We start from the raw sequence: 23681 nt of genomic DNA, 5'->3' as shown, positions 1-23681 counted from the left end.
TCTGTAGCTCTGTAACCTCTTGTTAGAAAGTATTTCTATCTCTCCGAGTTCATAATAGTCATAAAGGTGATGATAAAAGTTAAAGATGGCAGTTTGTTCATGTTTTATGTTGCGGAAAAAAATAATTTGCTCCTGTCGAGCTTCTCCTTTGTTTTTTTTTTCGCTTCACTCTCACGCTTGTCCATTTCTGAAAGGATTGGATGTCATAATACCCTTTTATAGGTACCCTTTGCAAAGGGTAACCAAACCGTGGTACGGTACAGTTCACTTTTAGGTTCCTTTTGACAGTGGAAATGGCCATTAAAATGTACCAAACCATACTGTACCACTCAGTGGAAACTGGCCATTAGATAATAGAAATCAGGACATTGATGTACTGTGACTCGAGTCCCATACGAAAACAAGTTAAACAAATAATGCTACGGAACATAAGTCTGAAGGACAAACAAAGCATGGGACCTCATAAACTAAAATTAAACCTTGTAATATTTATTTAAATTTGCACACAATTGTTTTCAGAAATAATTGAATAAACTGAAATTCTTCTCCTGTAAAATCAATTTCGAAAATGCAGAAATATACAAAAATTGCAGTTTGTAATTAAAATGAAGCTAAAATCACTGTCTGACGCGTGTCTCCATGACCTGACCAGTTCTGCCTTTAGCAAATGTTGTTTTGAATTACATGAGTGTGTGAGTGTGTGTATGTGTGTGTGTGTGTGTGTGTGTGTGTGTGTGTGTGTGTGTGTGTGTGTGTGTGTGTGTGTGTGTGTGTGTGTGTGTGTGTGTGTGTGTTTGTATGTGTATGAGGTTACATCACTCACAGCGCTAGAGGGGTCGATTCTGGGCCTCTCCATGGCGATGGTGATGCAGTTGAGAAAGATGATGACAAGAACCACATGGTCAAACATCTTGTGGGTGATGATTTTATTGCATGTCACGCGAAACCTGCAAGACATAATCACAGCAGACATAGAGGGCTGAGTGATGCAAACAGTGATGCAAATAATGTGGATCATAAACTGAAAGTGATTTCAACTAAAGGTAAGTCACTGAGGTTAAATTTGTTGCTTATTGAGACCTCTATGACTTTTTTAAAAATATACTGGCGAAACTTTTACTCAACATTTGAAGTGGATTAACACATTTCATCAAAGTTGTCCGAAAACCTTTGAACAGCACCCATTCTTGGCTTTATTAATTTTATCTTTTATATGTATACTGTATATACACCACAAAATTAAAACATTATGAGGGTGCTGCTGCTGTCCCATTTTATAATATTAAAATATTTATCTAATATTTATTATTATTATTATTATTATTATTATTATTACAGTATTTGAGCACATTTTAATTACGACCTGAATGTTGTCTTTTCATAGCCAGGTTAGAAAAAGTTCTAAACGACTATTGAAAAGCTAAAGGTTAAAAGTTATAAAGTTATCAATTAATATTCATTCATTCATTTTCTTTTCTGCTTAGTCCCTTTATTAATTTAGGGTCGCCACAGCGTAATGAACCGCCAACTTATCCAGCATAAAGATGTCCTTCCAGCTGCAACCCATCACTGGGAAACATCCATACATACTTATTCAAACTCATACACTACGGACAAATTAGCAAACCCAATTCACCTATAGCGCATGTTTTTTGATTTATAGGGGGAAACCGGAGCACCCGGAGGAAACCCACACGAACACCGGGAAAACTCCACACAGAAATGACAACTGATCCAGCCGAGGCTCGAACCAAAGACCTTCTTACTGTGAGGCCGCATGTTGCTAGCAGTGTTTTACCATACTGTAATATTCATCATATATTCTGTTGCTAGCACAAATCAGCATGTCTTTAACATACAGTAGCTAACATATTATTAACATACATTAGTTTGCGTATTATAAGTGATAATGAGGGGTAATTGCCACAGATTACTATGTTTCTATTAGATTTAAATATAAGCACACTGTAAACATGTTTTCCCTGCTAAAAAATCCAGCTTAAACCAGCCTAGGCTGGTTGGCTGGTTTTAGCTGGTCAACCAGGCTGGTTTTAGAGGGGTTTTGGCCACTTCCAGGCTGGTTTCCAGCCATTTCCAGCCTGGTCTTAGCTGGTTAGGCTGGGAGATGACCAGCTAAAACCAGCTTGACCACCCTTGCCAGGCTGGGAGCCCAGCCAAAACCAGCTATGTCCAGCTTAAACCAGGCTGGTCAAGCTGGTTTTAGCTGGATTTAGCTGGTCATTTTCCAGCCTGACCAGCTAAGACCAGGCTGGAAATGGCTGGAAACCAGCCTGGAAGAGGCCAAAACCCCTCTAAAACCAGCCTGGTCGACCAGCTAAAACCAGCCAACCAGCCTAGGCTGGTTTGAGCTGGATTTTTTAGCAGGGTTTTGTTTATTTATTTATTAAGATGAATTAACATTTTACTAACAAGTCTCTAACATGAATAAAAATGCAGTTAGCATGTTGCTAACATGCATCTTAGAATGTTAGCATAATGTTGACACTATTTTAATAGGGTGTATCTAGCATGTGTTGGAAATTTTTTATAGCATCTTGCAGACAAGAATTTACATTTCTTGTTTGTTTTATTTGGCTGAGATAAATTAATATTTTATTAACATGTCTCTAATATGAATAAAAATATTGATAGCATGTTGCTAACATCCTTTTACCATTGACTACGTTTACATGGACATCAGAAATCTAATTATTTTCCTTGATCTGATTAAAACAATAATATGGTTAAGGTGTTTACGTGAGTTACTTTTTGAATGTTCCTATCATGATTACATTTTACATGTTATAGCACATATAGAGATTAACATCATTGCATCACCACGCTATCCACTTGTCCTCCAGAGTTTCATGTCATTTCAGTTGTTTCTTTTTTAATTTTTTTGCTTTAACTGCAGTTTGGCTTTACTGACTCGATTGGTGCAGAAAATCAAACAGCCATGTTTGTATGAAATATCCTGTTTCAAAACGCACCAAAATTCCTAAATGTCATGTAATGTAAAGTAATGCGTATTATTTATATATCACATTTATTATGTATGGTCATACACCCAAAGCTCTTTAAAATCATGAAAGGGGTCTCTCCACACAACCACCAGTGTGCAGCATACACTTGGATGATGTGATGGAAGCCACAGAACAGAGCCAGTGCGCTCACCACACACCAGCAGAAAGTGGAGTGGAGAGATAGTGAAAGATCCAATTCGATTCAATTCGATTGGGAGCCCATGATGAGTAAAGGCCAATGGAGGGAATTTGGCCAGGACACCAGGGTTAGACCCCTAGTCTTTTTTATTTTGTAATGACCACAGAGAGTGAGGACACTTACTGACAGTGAAATCTCCCCTTCACTTTACAGGAGCATTAGGACCCACACAGACCATAGGTTGAGCACCCCCTGCTGGCCTCACTAACACCACTTCCAACAGCAACCTTTTTTTCCCCATGTGGTCTCCTATCCAGGTAATGACCAGACTCAGCCCAATTTAGCTTTAGTGAGTAACCAGTCTTGGGCTGCAGGGTGATATGGCTGTGGCTACATGACGGTAATGGTTTGATTAGGGTGTTAACATGTTTGTACTGCACTTCAATAATGCGACTAAAACAAAATTAATCCGATTTCTGTTTAGTTCGATAATGACCTTAATCGGATTAAATGAATCAAAAATCGCTGTTTACACGGTGGACTCTTAATCAGAGTATTGTTTTAATCAAATTAAAATCAGATTATTGGTGATTATTGTGTAAACATACTCACTGTTACAGTAGCATAATGTTGACACTATGTTGTTAGCATGAAGCTATAGCATGTTACAAAATATTTTAGAGCCGCTTTCAGACAAGAATCTCTTGATTGTTTTGTCATCTGTCTAACATATTTAAAATTTCGCTTTTTTCATTCATAACAAAACTGTTATAATGTTTATCCCTAATTTCATCTCATATTCCCAGATGCAAGACTACTGCCTACTACCAGTGACAAGCCTATGCTGGTTGTGTGTCAGGCATAAAACTTACATGGTGCCTGCATGACTCCTTTTATGAATAAATAGTGCTCAGTTCTCTTTAATGTCTTCAAGACTTGGCCTGATGTTAAAGAATTTATGCTCGGAACAGCAGTGTGTGGGAACAGACGGCAAACCCAGTGCCTCTCTCAGCCCCGATCCCTCATGCTGAGAGTGTGGTCATGCCGAGGTGAAATGGGGAGAAAAGTCTAACGCTGGGTTCGAAACCTAAGGCAAATCCCATGCTGTTTTGTTTCGAAGTTACTCAGTGACTTCACAGGCAACTTCACAGACATGCTTCTGAAAGCATCATAATGTTACATCGAATGATCTGTATATTCACATATTATTCAAATATTCAAAGTAAATAATCATGGCTTACACACTGCAGAATTTTCAGAGGAAAATAATAGGCTTTTGTAAGTAATATGCAAAAATATAATAATAATAATAATAATAATAATAATAATAGGTGGCATGGTGGCTCAGTGGTTAGCACTGTCACCTTACAGCAAGAAGGTTGCTGGTTCAAGTCTCGGCTGGGCCAGTTGGCATTTCTGTGTGGAGTTTGCATTTTCTCCCTGTGTTTGCATTTCTTTCTTCCGGGTGCTACGGTTTCTCCCACAGTCCAAAGACATGCCCTATAGGTGAATTGGGTGAACTAATTGGCTGCAGTGTATGAGTGTGTGTGTGAATGTGAGAGTGTATAGGTGTTTCCCAGTACTGGGTTTCGGCCGGAAGGGTATCCGCTGTGTAAAACATATGCTGGAGTACTTGGCGTTTATTACGCTGTAGCTAAAAAAATATGATTTTGATAGCTCACATTACTAGTTTTGAGGCAAACAATTAATCTGTGCAAATCATTAAGGCAAAAAAAGTTTGCCTATCTAATATTTAATCAAAATCTAAAAATGCACTCCCTGTTTTTTTTTTTTGTTTTTTTTGTCAGTTAAATTGTCAGATTACATTTATCTAATTGGGCATGGCATGGTCAGTTTTGACAACAAACAGAAATGGTGGGGAGGAAAAGGACTCTGTTAGCTTGTAATGACTCTTCCCAAGCCCCTTTCTTGATCTTTTTACACGAAATGCCTACTTTACTACATCCGTTTAGCTAGCAGTAGAAAAAAAAACAAGCCACGCCCACTTTTTTTTTTTTTTTTTTTTCATTTCTCTAGAAACTGCATCACAATAAAATGGTCATAGCTTCTGGTTCGTGTGGACTTCAATTACAAATCCTAAATGTTTTTTAATAAATATTGATTTGTTTACACAGTACTTAAATCTCAATGGAAATGAATTAATATGTAATGTAGGAAAAGGGACATCTTTGCTGACATTTCTCTCTTGCTGCATCCCATCCTAAATAGTATTCAAAAATAGAATTAGTAATGTTATGTCCCAAACCATATGTTGAAAAGAGTGTGCCAAAGATCCGGATGGTTTACGGTTTCCGATAAAAAATTAAGTGCAGAAGCGTCCATAATGTAACCGCCATTATTGATCACAATACGTTGCATGTTGGTCGTGAAATTGATTTGAGCAACATAACGATCTGCTAACGACGAAGTAGTATGTCCCAAAGCTTGCACACTCTTCTAATACAAACTTAAAAGTATATACTTTTCCTTTACAAAAAACTGCATACTTTCAGGGCATAGCATGTCGCTGGTTTGAGTGCCAGCTGGGTCAGTTAGCGTTTCTGTGTGGAGTTTGCATGTTCTCCTCGCATTCGTGTGGGTTTCCTCTGGGTGCTTCGATTTCTCCCACAATAGAAAGATATGTGGTAAAGGTGAATTGAATAAACTAAATTGGTTGTAGTGTGTAGGGTGTTTCCCAGCTGCAAGGGCCTCTGCTGCATACTGTAAAGCATATGCTGAATAAGTTGGCAGTTCATTCCGCTGTGGCAACCTCTGATAAATTAAAAAACTAAGCTGAAGGAAAATGAATGAATTAAATAAGACTTATAGTATAAAAAATAGTATATCCTTAAACAATCTAACTGACCAGATTATAGATACAGACTTGCCCTTCTATATATCATCATCAGGATTTAAATACTTAGAAATTAATATTTCCTGTTCATACAGAGATCTTCATTAATTCATTCACTTTCTTGTCGGCTTAGTCCCTTTATTAATCCGGGGTCGCCACAGCGGAATGAACCGCCATCTTATCCAGCAAGTTTTTATGCAGCGGATGCCCTTCCATCTGCAACCCATCTCTGGGAAACATACAGAGATCTATTTAAAGCAAATTATAGTGCTTTACTTTAACTACAATCAAATTTCCAAAATGTGTTCTGTTATATATTTGTCTTTAGCTGGTAAAAAGTCAATTTCAAACATTAAAAAAAGTTAAGTCAACAAGATGTTGTCAAAAAGAATATGCATATTCCTTGGCAAAAACATTTTTGAAGGAACTGTATATAAAAATACAAAAATACATCTCATTACACCTGTGTGTGTGAATGTGACATGTTGATCTCCTGAATCTGAAGTTGACAACAAATTGACAACCAACACATTGATTAACATCCTCAGAACAAAGAGTCAAGAGCACAAAAACCTCTGACATGTTAAAGACAGACAGAGATCCTGCTAAAAATCCCAAGCCTTTAGCTTTGATTTTGGTGACACCAGTGTACACCGATCTGAATGTCACAAAAAATGTGCAAATGGTGCGAGTTTGCATCATCCAGGGCTCGCACAGGAAGCAGCAGGAGGAGGATGATCTGAGGTTGTTTGATGTTTAATTAGTAAAGCGCTGACAGAGTGTAACATGTAATGCTGAGTTCTCCTTTCCTCTCCTCTCTCTCTAATAAGTGAAGCCACCATGGAGCTTAATGTGAGCCGACATGCATTTCAAAAAATGGAGAGCACTGGAAAGAGATGAGAGGAAGGGGAAGACCGAGAAGATGCCTGAGGAGAGACTGAAAGTGCAGGAGATTTCGCACCCCGTAAGCATCTTAATGAAGGTATTTTCCAGGTCTTACGGGGACACATAATGATAAATAGGATTCACCTCATCTCCTGAAATAAGCAGCATGTTTTGGGATTTGGCTGCTGGAGAATGTGTATCCTCGATGGCTTCTTAACTAGTTTATGTTTGTTTTAATATACTGGTGAATATTTTACCATTGTTTTATATCAGGTTAACATTTGCGGTTGCGTAATCCCATTACTACAATACAAACCCTAATCATTTATGCAACATGTGAAGCAATAGATTAAAACAGACATATTATTTTGCTAATGGCTTTTGAAAGAGCCATTTAATGCTTTGTATTGCTTACTTTTTGTTTCTTGTGTAATAGATCTGACTGGATTTGTAAGATCTACAATGTCAAATATGCTTATGATGGTACCCATGAGATATTGAATTGCATTATTGTACACTGAAAAAAGTCCAACTTACAAATTGTTAACTCAGTTATAAAATTAGGTTTGACTTATTTGAGTTCAGTGTTAAGTTTACTCATGAAAACTTCAACTTCATGTTTTGTTTGTTCAATGAAAATAAAGAAATTTTTTTGAGGAGACGTACAAAAAGTTGAGTTAACTTAAAATTTTCAAGCAGCAGGTTGCAACATAATATTGAGTTTTTATCTTATTCCATAAAGTATACTTGACTTAAACCAGCCTTTTCAAAGACCTTCAAAAAAAAAAAGAAATAAACATTTGGCAATTCAATCTCTGAGGTTGAATGAACTCTTCGTTTCTTTGCAGCCAGTTGCTTTAACATTTTAAGTTTACTCAACTTAGAAAAACATATTTGTCACAACTTCAAACACTGAAGTTGTATAACCTCAAAATTCCTTTGCAGCCGGTTGCTTTAAAATATTAAGAAGTTAACTCAACATTTTATTTTTTACAGTGTATATGCATGTTCAGAGTAAACAAATGTTTCAATCAAATAAAATTTTAAAAGGGATTAGAAAGTACAATACTGTATGATAAAGTCTCATTAGTTAATGTTAGTTAATTACTAAATTTAAATCAACAGTGAAAAAGCCAGACTTATTACAGGTACTTTGGTAAAGATTAAAAATTGCAACTGAATTAGTTATTAACTCATTTAATAAAATATATGACTTGTAATTAGTTATGACTATAATTTTAATGCATTATCAAAAATTAACTAAGAAATTAAGATGACCTAAGAAAGCTTAGTTAAAGTAAATATTTTGTAGTTTTCTTAGTAGGGCTGCATGGTATTGTAAAAATCTGATATTGCGATATTTTATTTTTCTGCAATAAATATTGAGATGTGAATATTATATACATATATATATTATTTGTGTGAAGTTTCACAATTTTTATTTATTTATTTATTTGTTTTAAATATCTTTATCTTTTTTTTCTGAGGATTCCAACGGTATACATTGTATCGTGAAGAATCACACTGCAAAAATGCTTTTCTTACTTAATTTTTGTCTAGTTTCCAGTCCAAATATCTCAATTTCTATTTGAAAAAAATATTTTTTACACATGCAAATGATTATCATTCACTCTATTATGGTTAAACTCTGCAGTGACTCTACATTCTGTAGCTCCTGGTCAACTATAATTTAGACTCAAAATTGCAGATCGTGACTATTGTGAATGCACACAAAGTGATATTGATGCTATTGTGCAGCCCTATTTCATAGCAAGTTTAGTTAAATTAACGTTAACTATTAGACCCTTATTGCACACTACTAGCGCACAATAACTGTAAAATGATTTTTCAGTCAATATGTCAGCATGTCAAAAGCCCACTTAACATGTGAAAATGTTAATGTTGTAACTATTAAGCAAACCAATTAAGCCTCCAAGCATTTGCCGCTGTTATGAACTCCATTGCAAATGCAAGTTGAATATTCTTAAAAAGCTTTCTAAGAGTTTAATAATAAATAATTATTCACTCTATTTTAAAGTGCCCGTTATATCAATATTATACATGGTCCTTATCATGATATATCATCATAACACTTATGATTTCCAAGAGAAATCATTTATTTTCTCTTATAGAGAGCCACCTAAAACGCTTCAGTCCAACTCAAGATACTACTTCCACAAAATTTCTGTCACAATCTGAAATATTAACATACTGTTTGGGTTTGGTTGGAGTATTGGAGCGCGGGTGGTGAGGGTGCGTGGACGCCGGCCTCCCTATTCTGTCCCCCTAGACGCGGATATAAGAGGGGTGCGGGTGGTGAGTGTAGTTTCGCGGAGTCAAGAGCCCCCCTCTCTATTCTGCCACCCTAGACGGGGATAAAACTGAGGGCGCAGGTGATGAGGGTAGTGTTGCGGACGCCGCCTTCTCTATTCTGCCGCCATAGACGCGGATATAACTGATGGCGCAGAGGGATGAGGGTTGTTTGGCCGCCTAGGTCACCTCTATGGACGCGCCGGCCCTGAGTATAAATAAATAACATTTAAATGGACTCTTTTTTTCTGAACATTAAACCATGTATATCTATTCAGGTACACCCAATAAACCAATAACTTTTTTAAAATAACATCATACAGTATTATATTTTTAACTAGTTAGGTCCATCTTGCTAGCATACACCAGGCTATTATACAAATTAACATTTAACAGCAACCTATTTATCATGTATTATAAAGATACAATGGAAATACATGCAGTCCCAACTCTGTAAATAACTGAAACAAGATCCAGGAACTTGGTTGAGAACCACTGATATGCACTAATGAGCCAAAGCATCAATGATTAATTCCAAGTTAAATAAAATGTTATTGATCTACTCCAAACAAGAACACACAATAAGGTTTGCAAGGTTAGACATTTCATCCACATTTCATCATTTCTTCTAATCAGTGTGTGTGGATGCAAGATAAGTGGGCAAGTATAAAGATCTGAATGAATGTAATAAGGGCTATATTGTTATGGTAAGACTCCTGGGACAGAGTATCTCTGGCAAGACATGTATACTATAAACTGCAAGGTGTGTGGGTTGCTCCTGGACAGTAGTGGTGAGAATTTACCAATAGTGTTTCAATGAGGGACAGATCACAAACTGGCAGCAGGGTTTCAGCGCCCGAGGCTCATTGAAGCATGAGGACACCAAAGACTATCCTATCTGGCCCAAGTCAACAGAAAGTCTGTTATGGCACAAGACACACAATACTGGGATGCTCTGGGCATTGTTCTGCTCTACAACACTGGGTACATTTCTCACATGCTACCAAGCTAAGAACTTCTACAGACCAGGAAAACACCTACCTGGTGTGCCCTTTTTTTAGCAGGATAATGCACCCCGTCACACCACACAAATTTCTCAGGAATGATTTGAAGATCATGATGTGAATATCCAAGGTGATTATAAAGTTCAAGGTGTTCATGAGCTTTCAAAATGCCTCAGATCTTAATTGAGATGTGTCGGGCAAGTTTAATCTAACCTAACAGGCTTGAAGGATCTGCTGCTAATGTATTTGTGCCAAATACAGGATGCCTTCAAGTACTGTATTTTTTAGTGTCCACACATAAACAGGTTGGCAGCGTACAGACACCAACACCAAACAAGAAAAAACCTAAAAACCAATCCAGATAATGAAAACTTAAATTTTAAGTATTTAGGCACAATTATTGACAATAAACTGAATTTTGATAATAATGTAGAGGCTGTTTATAAGAAGGTAAGTCAGCGTCTCTCTCTCCTCCACAAGTTGAGAAGTTTAAATGTTAGTACATAGACTTTAAACATGGCATATAGATCATTAATAGAGAGTGTTCTCACATAATATTGTTTCATGGTTTGGTAACACATTTAAACAGAAATTATCAATCAGGCGAATAAGATAACTGGTCACAAACAACATTTGCTGCAGATTCTATTTTACTCCTTAATGGAAAAAACAGCAATTAAAATTTTTAAAGACAATACACATCCCCTAAACTCAGCTTTCGAAGTTTTACCATAAGGACACAGGTTTAGAATTCATAAAGCCCAAAGAAATGCTTTTAAAAAGTCATGTATCCCAATGGCATTTGTTGTCTTAAATCAGATCACTGTTTGAAGTAAATGGGGTGGTTGTCAAAAATGATCTACAGTCATTTGTATGGGGCTAATTTGTATTTTTTAAGTTTTTAATGTATGTTGTTGTCCTAATGAGTTTTGCTATTGTGTGATTGTTGTATGGTTGTATGTATGCAGTTGTTGTCCTTAATTCAGTGTTGAAGACAGATTTCCTTTTTTGCGCCAAGCAGAACGGACAAAAAGTTTAAACTAAACTAAACTAAAACAAGGGGAACATACAGTTATAGCTAGAATTATTATCCCTCCTGTGTGAAGCTAATAATATGCCAAAACAAACTAAATTTGAATTGCGTTCATTTGAATTATTGACAGTTGTAATTTAATAGATCTGAATTTTTATGCTTTTAAATTGTTTTGAATTTCTTATTTAAATGAGAATTTCAAAGCTTAAATATTGAACATCTGAAATTTAAGACAACTGAATTTTTCAAGGCTGGATTTTTTTACAGACATACTTTTAAACTTCAGATTTGTTGTGTTCTAAATTCCTAGACTGCAGATATCCAGTTTGTAAAAAATACAGTTTCAAGTTTTCAAGATGAAAAAATTCAGGACATCAAATTTAATATTCTAAAATTCAAAACCAGAAATTCAGATTCAGCAGAAAGTGAATTTATTTATTTTTTTACTTGTCCAAACTACTTAATTGAAATGAGCTGAAACAACACAATTGTTGAGACTTCATTGGGACAAATTAATTTTTTATGTTCAACCCACATAAATTTGTTAAAAGTGTTGAGTTAATTTAATTTGTATTGGGACAACATGAATGAATTTTGTGAAACCCTGCATTTTTTAAAGTGTAGGTCAGGGGTCATCAACAGGGAGGAGTAGACGATCACCAAAAATTCAAACTAAGCAGTTTGGCCAATCACAGAGCTGCATGAGTTTACTGGTGTATGCGAGGCTCAGAAGGACACAATTCTTCTGAAAAATGCATATTGGGGGTCAGCTATTTTCACTAATTTGTGTAATAAATATATACAATACATGCTTCTGTGAACCAAATTCATATATTTAATTCAAATACGCCTTATTGGTTAATCAATTTTATTTACGTTTTTGCTGTTTAGAGGGATAAAGAGCTAATTCAGACCTAGGCTGTAACCTCTGATGGGTTATTTCAGCAGACACAGGGCTTTTACTCCTTTACCAAGGACAGGGCTCCTTTACCAAAGTCACATTTAAATACTGTACTTTTCAAGCTCTTTTTAAAGTGCATTTTCTAACTGTCCCAGCATTTTTTTCCCATGGAAGAAAAATATTATAGGAAACGCTGAAAAATTCCCTGATTTGTTAGCCTAATTTGGGAAATATTTTGAAAAAAAAAAAAAAAAAATCAAAAAAAAAAAAAAGGAGAAATAATAATTTTGACTTTAACTGTATATGGTGGGCATTCCTCAGTGAAAACATAATCCCAAAGATACTTTTCATCACTGTCAATTTCATAGATGATCTTTTCAGCTAAAAAAAGTAGTAGATCCTCACCGTGACTCTGGAGGAAAGAGGTAAAGGGACCAGGTGACCCTCTGCCGACACCATTCGGGCTGCTTGTGCTCCAGCCATCTGTACAGACGAGCCCTGCGACTCTGAAAGACGGATGACCACATGAGATTATATGACCAGTAAGTTAGTTTCAGACCAATAGAAGATCTAGAAGTACTTTATGCTGCAATTTCACAACAGTGAATTGACCAGAAAAAAGCTCCAGACATCTGTAACAAATCTACCATGAGAAGCAGAGAAATAGCAGTAATAAATCAAGTGTAGATTTCCTCACCAGGTTTCCTTCCTCGTCTGCGTTGTCGTCTTCACTGTGGTGTTCATCCAAAGAGAGCTGTGTGGTGGCTGCAGATGGAGAAGTCTTGCCGTTGCTGAGGAAGTTGGGTGGCCGTGCGCTGTGTATGCTGCCGGAGCGGTGGGGGTACGGCACCTGCAGGGTGTCTGGATGGAGATCAAATGAGCTGCGCGTCTCCAGGGACTCCATGCGCCTATGTCGAGGCCTCTGGCCCAGCGAGTCCGTCCTGGCGAGGGAGGCATCATCACCCTCAGACATGCCCCCCATGCTCTCTCCTGCATCCCCCTCATCAGAACTGGACTGGCCATCACCAGACAGCAAGGAGCGCCTTTCACCAGACTGGTGTTTCTGCCTCTTGAGGCTGGGGGCTCGGCCTAGACTGTTCCAGCTGGAGCGTCTGCTGTTCCAGCTACTGGCGGAGCTCAAGGGGGCATTAGGGGAGCTCCGTGCACTGGACTGCAGAGAGATGGACGGGAAGGGAGAGATGGTGACAAATAGATCTCACTATGTTCAAAAATTTTCAAATATTAGAAGTGAAGTGAAATACCCAGCTAAAGCTTAAATGTGAAAGTGTGCCGTGTTTAAAACTATTGATTCATTTTTAAAAGAGTTGACTCAAAGTGGTTTAAATGGATTATTAGGGTAAATGAATCTTTAGCCGTGTCAGCGTGACGTCAAAATGGAACTCAAGCCCTGCCCATTTGTTGCGAGCACAGACCCAAGAAAATTGAAACCCCACCCACAAACACTGTAGCAAAAAAAAAAAAAAGACAAACACTGTAGCAGATCCTGATTGAATCATGTTGCAATGACACTGTTCTCTTAAGTATGAGGGAAAGTTTATTTTTGCAAAAATAACTCAGAATTATAGCCCCAGACTTGTGCTGTATTCACTTCATTTTTCTGATGAGTGCTTCAGCAATCTACACACTTATAACGGGGCATTTGTCGGCCGTTTATTAAAGAAAGGATCAAGAAAGACTATTGATGTATGAGACTTTTTCAGAGCTTGACAGGAACTTTACAATTGACATGGATCAGTTTCTTCCTCCATATCACAAGTGTAGGTAAGTGTGATTAAAATAGTTGTCTTATTGTTTTCTCTAGCTTGCAAAATGCGTAATTAATTGTGTCTTGATACTTGTAACCGCTTCACGCTGCTTGTAGTGTATCTGGTTAACTGATTTAAATGCATTTGTGAGGTCGCAATCCTCTGCTGTTTGTAGTTGCTAGGGCCACCATCAACTGTTCCTACATGTTTTCAAGTTTTCATAGTTTCAAAAGAGTTAAACTTTTGCCACTGTGTGGATTAATACTGAATGTGTGTCATGGTTAAGAATAGAGCAAGTTTAACTGCATTGCTTTAATGTACATCTGCACTGAGTGCACTCGGACTACTTTAACATTGTTGAAAAGCTGTGGTGGGCGTTTTTTTTCTGTCTCTCTCTGAATGCAGTCGACCAATCGCAACAGACTGGGTCATTGGACCAATCAGCACAGATTACCATCGAGCTAAGGAGGTGTTTGGAAACTAATGAATTGGTGAACAAATCATATGGAAGTCATTTGGATATTTAGGTAAAAATAAATGCATATTATAAGACAATGAAAGTGTTTTTTGACCTTGCATGCATATCAGCCTGTTGTTGGAGACCCCCAAAACCAAAATATGACCTTGTTTAATGCATAATAGGGGCTCTTTATTACTACTACCACAAAAACCAACAATGTGACTCTGATAAGTCTGACAAAATTCAGAGTAACAACACTGATCTGCATAATACAGTTGCCTTCCGTTTTTTTCCCCCTGAGCAATTATGAGTGAATAAAAACGTTTGGGATTAGAAATGCATTTTTTATAAAAACCATAGAAAAGTATAATTTATATTTAAAATATATATTTATGCTTACTTATTTTTAAATAAAACATTTATTATTATTATTATTATTATTATTATTATTAAATACGATATTAATTTATATTAGAAATCATATACATTCATCTGAAAGCATTTTTAAAAAAAATGCTACAAAAAGTCTGACTACTTTTTCTTTATTGCGTGCAGATAGTTGCATGCATGATTTATCTAATTTTATTGTTAGGAATTAATATCATTATATAATATTGCATAATATTATGAATGGGTCTTATATATATGGGTCTTATATATATCCCAGAGCGTAATGTCAGAAATACAAAACAAAAACAGCTAAAAGCTGTAAGTTTCTAACAAAAATTGGTACAAACTGGAGATTTGTCTTGGCCATTAGGCTCCATGGAGACACTGCTGCCTCTGCGGGACTCTTGGCTCAGTGCTGAATCTCCTCCTCCTGATATCTTGGGGATGGGCATTGGTGTGGCAGCTGTGTGGGTGATCAGAGGCGGTGTCAGGCTGCTCTTCAGATCCACATGGCCATTGATGGGCACAACTGTGTGAACAAGTAGTGGGAAAGTATAGTATGTTCAACATTACCACTGATGCTACAAAACATGACAGACAGCTGAAAAATGCATTAGGAACTATTTCAAGCATGAATTTTTCATACAGGATTTAATCTTCAAGAAGAAACAGGAAGCATGAAATAAAAAAATAAAGAAAAATACAATTTATGAACCCACTATTGGAAAGGTAAAAGGTTATCTGAGATAACACAGGAGTATAATGTAAAAAGAAAAGTTTAAATGAAATTAATTGAATAAATCATATAATATTCCATAATAATATACGGGGGGGGGGGGGGGGTCTCTCTTTCTTTTTTTCTGTTCAGTTCTTGTTTCCAGGTCCCCCCGCCTTAATTGGATGTGCTGCGAGAGTGCGGTGTGGTTGGTGCTCAGAGAATGCAGCATCTTTTGAAAAGTAGACCGACAGAGTCAGATCGCGGGGGTAGAGACAGAGAGCTTTTTAAGGAATGCTTTGTTGTTTTTCAATAACCTGTTGTAGTGTTTGCTAGTTGTGAAATTTAAGGTGCTATCAATTTTTCTTCTCTCTCCTCCCTGTTGTGACTGTAAAACCCATATTTTGTAATATAAAGCTGTAAGCTAAGCACTCTAGGGGCTGAGTGCCATTTATTTTGTTGGTTTGGTTAAGAAGTAAGGGAAGTATTTATAATTTTTTTTCCGCATTTCTCCTGATTCTATTAGGTAAGTTATCTTTGGGGTGGAGTTAGTTAATTTTTTGTCTATTATTTTGGCCTTGAGGGCGTCACATTGGCGCAGTGGGTGGCACGGTCGCCTCACAGCAAGAAGGTCACTGGTTTGAGCCTCAGCTGGGTGAGTTGGCATTTCTATTTGGAGTTTGCATGTTCTCCCTGTGTTTGTGTGGGTTTCCTCTGGGAGCTCTGGTTTCTTCCACCAGTCCAAAGACATGGGTAAGCTTAAAATTGTCTGTAGTGTATGTGTGTAAATGAGTTTGTATGGATGTTTCCCAGGGATGGGTTGCAGCTGGAAGGGCATCCGCGGTGTAAAACATACAACAACGCTGTGGTAACGCTAGATTAATAAAGGGACTAACCTGAAAAGAAAATGAATAAATGAATGAATTTTGGCCTTGCTCAGCCCTGAATCTATTTTTGTTTGCACTTTTATTCTTTGTTTTCTTTCAATACAAACTGTTCCCCTTTTCTCACAATAAAAAGTACCTTATAGTCATTAAATCATAATCTGCTAACTATTTATTTTCTTTGACTTATGTTCAATGTCAGTCCTAGACATTTTGGGGTCGTAATATCTTCAAAGTATATTCTAGCTCTAATTCTTCTTGCCATTTTGCAGTTTCGGGATTCAGCAATAAGCATGGCCTAATAAAACAAAGAAAAGATATTTCATTGAGTTAATATAAAGTTAATAAAATATACATAGCTCTACGATTATAATAAAAATTCTAGGAAAAAATATTTATAAATATGAATATAACTATTAAAACAAAAAAAATGAGGGAATTACTAAAATATTCATTTATTTATTTTCTTTTCACCCTAGTCCCTTTATTAATCTGGGATGACAGATCACAGTGGATGCCCTTACAGCTGCAACCCATCACTGGGAAACATCCATACACACTCATTCACACTCATACACTACGGACAATTTAGTCTGCCCAGTTCACCTATTTCACATGTCTTTGGACTTGTGGGGAAACCCACGCGAACACGGGGAGAACATGCAAATTGCAAACAGAAACACCAACTGACTCAGTCGAGGCTCGAACCATCGACCTTCTTTCTGTGAGGCGAATGTGCTACCCACTGCGCCACCATGCTGCCTATTAAAATATGTATTAATAATTATTTGTAAATTATAAATAAAGTCACAAATAAATAATAAATACATATACATATTATTACTCACAAATTGATTGATTTACAGGGCCAACAGAAAGAATAAAAAAAAGTTTGACCCCTGAATATGCAACATGCTTTTATGTAAATTATATTCTGAGGGTCTAACCGGATGATGCAGACATATCTTTCTTGTGTCCCGAAACATCCTCCAAGCTCCGTGCATAAATATCGGCTTCAGAGTCCGACTTTGAGGCATCACCCTTTATCAAACACAGAAGGGGAAAAAATAACATTAGTCATCAAGTCTTAGTATTTCTGGCATTTAGGGAAAATATTGCAAGGTGAACAACAAGCAGGAGGTGAAGGTGTGATCTCCCCACCCCAGCAGCCCTCAAAAAATCCCAGAGGGTGACTGGTATCTGAGGGAGAGACATCCTGATCAGGGGAAAGCACAAAGAAACAAAAAACAAATTGCCAGCATGCATTAGACAGCACCAGAATGCACTACCACTCTGAAACCAGCAGTATTGCATGCTAAAGATTAGTCAAATGTATCTTTCGGTGTATTTTTATAAGCAGATGATCTCATGGTCAGACCATCTGCTATATTAGCGTAAGACATATCCACATGCGGGTGAATATGTGTGGGTTTTTTTCTCAGCTCGCTGGAGCACCAGTAAAGCCGGCACGTCCAATGATCAGGCAGGAGAAATAAACACTGCTATTTTTATCAGAGGGCTCATCACATTGTTTGGCCTGTATCCTCCTCGTCTTCAAGTCTTGTGCTGGTTTTAAAATGACATCATGCCTAGAGTTTCAGTGTGGTCTCGTACAGATCTTTAACCCTGGATGGTTTGTCAAAACAGAGATCACTGTTTAAGGTTGTGGATCAGTCTCTCAGTTCAACTATCAAGGTCCTGACATACTTCCAGCAAAGTTCTTTTTAGTTTTTGGTTTAGGGGTATAAGCTTGAAATACCTAAGCTGTCAGCAAATAACCTGCAGCAGAGAGACGCATTTAGATTAATATATAAATATGTGGTAAACTTTTTTCTCTTTGTAACTACGTTAGATACACACTCAATTACATTTACAGAGGTGAGACACCAACAATTAAAAAAGAATCTGATGTGAATATGTTTCCAATTTGGCCCTCCATCTATGTCTTGTCACTTTTGTTTTAACTTTATAACATAGAATGGTTGGTCCCACTTTATATTAAGTGGCCTAAACTACTATGTACTTCCTTCAAAAAATAAATACAATGTACTTACTTTGTTTATGATGTACTGTATTTGAGAACACTTGTGGTGCTTTTGAGTTGGGATAGAGGTTGGGTTATGGACAGATTTGGTGGTATGGGTAGGTTTAAGGGTGGGTTAAGGTGTAAGGGATGGTCAACATTGTATTTACAAATGTAACTACAAAAGTTAATTACAGATGTAATTACATACAGGTATTTAATCAAGCATAAGTACACAGTAAATACATGTATTTACACAATAAGCACATTGTAACAAACTATTAACTCCTGTGTAAGTACTTATTAGTTAAGGCCACTTAATATAAAGTGGGACCGAATGGTTTAATGCAACTAACTTTAAAATAAACAAAATAGTGCTTACTGTTTTATTAGAATTACACTTTCACTGCACTACTTAAAAGAAAGGCTGTGAAATATTGGAATAATCTGACATTGCAGTATTTTGTTTTGCAATGTGATATGAATATAATTTCACCACATGATTTGAATAGCTCTATTTGGGGAAAAAAATCATTCCTGTAGACTGACTGGGATGATCAAGTCTTTTTCAATGCAATGCATCTGCAAAAAAAATGTAAAAAAATTAATAAATAAATAGTCCAAAAGTGAAGAATAGACGTTATTTATTACTTGATTGTTCAAGCTACCTCACAGAAGTGCTCTGTTTGTTGTGCCGAGTTGTTGAATGTAATAAAAGGTGAATTTAAAAAAAAAAATCTGAAACATCCTGGATCTGTTTCTTTGCTCTTCTTCATTCTTTTTTAATGTATTATAGAAGTATTGGATTGGATTTTAGTATCGGTAAATACTCAAAATCAAATGACTTGGACTTGATGGCAAAAAACCTAATCAGGACATCCCTAGTAACAGTATTCAAGTACAGAGATTGAACAATCAATCAAATGTAAAATAACATAGTGATCATCGTATATTAATCTTTAAAAGTTATATTTAATCATATCTTTTAATCTTTATTAAATAATCTAATCCATCGATGTGTCTATTACACACATACACACATTGTGATATCGATGCTCAAATGATATATTGGTCAGCCCTACTATAAAGCAGATTTTTTGGTGTTTATTTAATATTTATAAAGGCAGAATGCCAGAGCATGAACTAGCATGGCTCTCTTTATTAGTAATTAATTATCTGGAAAGCCCACATTGGCCCTTTCAAACTCCAAATAAAATTAAGTTTTGGCCTGATTTACTTTGAAATGACATTAAACTATGTTTATTCTTTGATTTAGCTTGAAGTATATCAAGGACTTTAAGGTTTCTATTTTTAAACAATGATTATACATTTAACAGCATGACTGAGAATCTCAAATTTTAAGTAATGGATGTAAAATTGCCAATAGCAAATACTAAATATTGTGTGCGTTCACCATACTATACTATGTGTCAAAGAGAAAGATGAGACAAAGGGGAGACCATTCTGACAAACCATGCACCTACAAACAATGTATCCCATTGGCTTCGCTTATTAACATCAAGCTGAATCAAAACTTTGTCCATTTCAGTTTCTGAAAGAAAATCAATACATTAGTAATGAGCGTGTAAATGGGTAATGAAGAAAAAAAGCAAATTTGAGTTGAAACCAGTGGGATCACTGCAACACAAAACACGGCACAATTGAACAGCAATTTATCCACACCATGACTACAACGAAAAACAGGGAATAGGACTTGTCAATAGGGAATAACACAATATCTAAGGCAACAATAAACAAAACTTAGTTAGCTATGACACTGGAGTTGAGATACTGTATGTAAGTCAGAACTCCATGCCCCTTTATACCAAAAGTGAAACAAAACACAGCTGTGATAGGTTGAACTAGCAGAGAGGCACTACTATGCATCTTCAGAAACCACCACCACCATCTTCTGAGTACAGTTAGCGGTTAGCTTAACATTAGCGCCCACGGTTACTCACTGCAAGATCAGAACTGAGCACTGTGGACAATGTGTCTGGATTGGGCTTGACTATCCTCACTCCAACATGGCCTTTCTAAGCAAAGAAATGTGGGTGAAATGTAGTATACTGTTTTTGGTAAAACAAAATGCCCCACATTTTGACATGATACTTGTAAAAGCTTAAACCGAAGAGATCTGTAAACAAATCATTGAGTCTAAAGAATGATCTCATCTTGAAAGATATGTGAATAAATCAGAAGACTCACTGAAAAAAAAGATATTTGACTCCAGTACTTTATTTACAATCTCATTCATACCAGTTTTTGACTCAACTGATTCACTGAAATGACTGGATGCAGGTGAATAAATTGTTCACAAATCAAGCAGATCTGCTAAGTGAATCAAATGATTCACTAAAGAGATCTGATGCAAATAGTTTTTTTTTTGCAAATGATGGTGAATTCCAATGAATTTACAAAAATGCATAATTGTTAAACAAAATCTAATCTTCATCGGGTGTAAATGGATCAATGTATAATTGAGAAAGTTCAAATATATAAAATGTGCCTCAAATTTGCTCAAATGTAATATAGTTACAGCCACTCCTACAGTGCTGCCAACTCTTTTCAACTGAAAGTAACTAAGCTCTATCGCTAAATGTTGCTAGAGAAGCATGCATAAATTTGCACATACTTACAGTCTAACCGAACTTCTAACTTATAGTTTTTGTTTAGAAGCTAATTTCAATGGTTTACATTTAGCTGATGATTCATTATAAAGCGTGTTTGGCATGCTGTCCCGGAAAATAAGACCCTGAGCTCATAAGATCCTCGAGCTTGGCGCTCCCTCCCATTTGAAGGGTGAGAGGGGAGCTTGAGCTCATGTAGATCTCTAGATGGTAACATTCTTGCTGTAAAGCCACAGTGAAAACCACTGGGCTACCCTATCAAGGAAAAGGGAGAAGGAGTAGTTATTAGTTTTTTTTTTATTATTATTATTATTATTATTATTGGTAGTATTACATGGATATTTATAGTGAGGTTAGAATCATACAATTGGTGGATCATTCGTTGGCTAATGCGGGACCAGCCGTGGTCAATAATAAGCATGTGATCCTTTCACAATTAGTTTATAAATAAACTTCACAAATAGTTTCTTTCCACAATGACACCTCTTGTGCATTGTTTTATTGTTTTTTAGGATAAATCTGTCATTTCTGCTAAAAAAAAAAAAAAATGCTAGTTGAATTTTTAAATCAGTTTTTGCCAGGGGTGTAAATACTTTTGAGCTTGACCGCATGCCATGACATCCATTTTTATCACATGAATTATGTGCTAAAGAAGTGATATTTAAATTTTTGTTATATGCATACCCAATTATTTTGTTTCATGAACTATGCAGTCTAGAATCTCTGTTATAACTTGTACAATTTCAGAAACCGTAATGAACTAAAACTCTGTAATCGTCAGCAATATAATCACTGGAGAAGAATGAATGGTGAAATAAAATTGCTGATTTTTAAACAAAAGTTACATATATCTATGTGACTGCTCCATGACAACACAGTGTGAACATGTGCAGGTCATTCGCAGTCAATAGAATTGGAAGACACCTCACACTTGCATGTCTTTTTTTGTCTTTGTTAGATTTGATGCTAGGTGCTTTAAGACGCTAAATCTAGCATCAAAGTCACTAAGTTGGCAACACTGAACTGTCATGAGATTGTGTTGTACTTCTCTTAAAAACATCAAGAGTGATTAAAAAAAAAAATCCTAAGGTGTTTGCAAGAACTGTTTTGGTCAGGTACAAAGTGTGAAAGAAAGTCTACCGGGGCTGTACTGTCAAATTAAGATATTAAGCTTGCTATGCGACTGCTGCTTAATCACAGGTCTTAATTTGAGAATTCTACTGGGCTTGACTAACCTTGCTGATAGAGAGATTTCAGGCATGTTGTAGCATGAGATGTGCTAATAGCCCCTGAGTAATGACTAGCAAAGTGTTCTACAAAAGTTTTATTGTCAAGGTGAAGTATTGAAATGTGTAAAAGGCCATCGGTGCTCTTCCACTGCATGTGTGTCACCTAGCACAGCTGCATGAATGAAAACAAATACAGGATGTGATGTCCAAAATCACAAAACAGACGAGTCTCCTCAACAGGGTCAAGTGCTTCCACTCAGCTCTGGCTCACTGAATGGACTTCCTTCATCGCTGAGCTACTGAACTCAGCGGAGGGTTTGCAAACAAAACTTGAAAGTCTTGTTAAATGAAGAAAACGAGGATAGCATGCAATTCTATGAGATCAAAATAATTAGTAAAGAGGTATTAAGAGAAGCTTCTGCATGTTAAATGTTTTGAGTTCTATTCAAAAGGATTTTCCCAGTCGCCTTATTTGCTTTTGCACAGCAGTCGGCCTGGCTTTGTCTGATTTTGCTGAGGCTTTCCATAAGCCCAAACATATCCTTTCAGCCAGATGAAATAAAGCATGAGGCTCTACAAGGTTTGTTCTCTGCCGCCAGGCACTGAGCAAGTGAACCTGAAGAAAGACTTTGAGTCGGGTCTGCTTCTACAAGAAACAATCACAAGTGACAGTGTCCACAAACGCTGAGATCCTCCTGGTTAGTCTCATGCGGCGTACTACATACCCCTGAGTCTATAGGCAGCTGAATACAGCTCAGCTGGCCATGCAAATCGTCCCGCTTGGTAATTTCCTAAAGGTTGGGCATGTGTTAGGGTTTTACCACAAAGAATGAAAAGGTAAGATAGAAAGAAGGGAAAAAGCACAAAAGAAGAGTTAGAAATTGGACAAAAGACACATAATGAGAAATTGACTCCCATATTCCACTATATACAGCAATTAAACACTTGCATTTTGGGTGGAGTTTAGGGTGTTTGCATTTCATGTACAGTACAGTACAGTACAGTACATGCTGAAATTAATTACCTTTTGTTTTACTTTTCTATAAGATGATGCATAACACATTTTTTTTTTTTTTTTGAGTAATTCAGTATATTAATCCAAGCGAAATGAATGTAGTTAACGGAAAATCCTAATGCACATAACATTAATGTTGTTCTTTTTAATTCTACATTTTCTTTAAGATCATAAACTAGTGCTCTGGGTCAGATTACTTTTTAATGGTCCATAATACAATTTTTATGTTCCAAAACTCTTGGAAAATTATGCTCAACAAGGCCATAAACACATTTAGTCAATTTTATTGTTTCTTGTTACAAGAACTGTAACAAATCAGTTGGGCACCCTTCCTTGGCATTCATTTCCTATAATGAGAGTGCTGGGCATGTCACACTGCAGCTTGTTAGAGTCTGACATTTTAGTTAAAATGTGCCTTTC

The 23681-nt window shown here is 36.5% G+C and overlaps 1 protein-coding gene across 1 annotated transcript in view; it reads right to left on the bottom strand.

The window, feature by feature from the left end:
- The window catches only part of cacna1g (calcium channel, voltage-dependent, T type, alpha 1G subunit), a 403764-nt gene that overhangs the window by 118173 nt on the left and 261910 nt on the right, over positions 1-23681 (bottom strand). The window contains exons 15-21 of the mRNA XM_073918537.1: positions 22972-23037; positions 20349-20423; positions 17312-17405; positions 15113-15294; positions 12847-13320; positions 12555-12655; positions 824-947 (exon numbers count right to left, since the gene is read on the bottom strand). Coding sequence (XP_073774638.1) covers positions 824-947; positions 12555-12655; positions 12847-13320; positions 15113-15294; positions 17312-17405; positions 20349-20423; positions 22972-23037 — 1116 coding nt within the window. The remainder of the gene's footprint in view (positions 1-823; positions 948-12554; positions 12656-12846; positions 13321-15112; positions 15295-17311; positions 17406-20348; positions 20424-22971; positions 23038-23681) is intronic.

This window comes from Danio rerio, chromosome 12 (assembly GCF_049306965.1).
Source record: "Danio rerio strain Tuebingen ecotype United States chromosome 12, GRCz12tu, whole genome shotgun sequence".
Taxonomy (NCBI): domain Eukaryota; kingdom Metazoa; phylum Chordata; class Actinopteri; order Cypriniformes; family Danionidae; genus Danio; species Danio rerio.
Note: the sequence above shows the minus strand (reverse complement) of the source record. Positions and strands in the feature narration are given on the sequence as shown.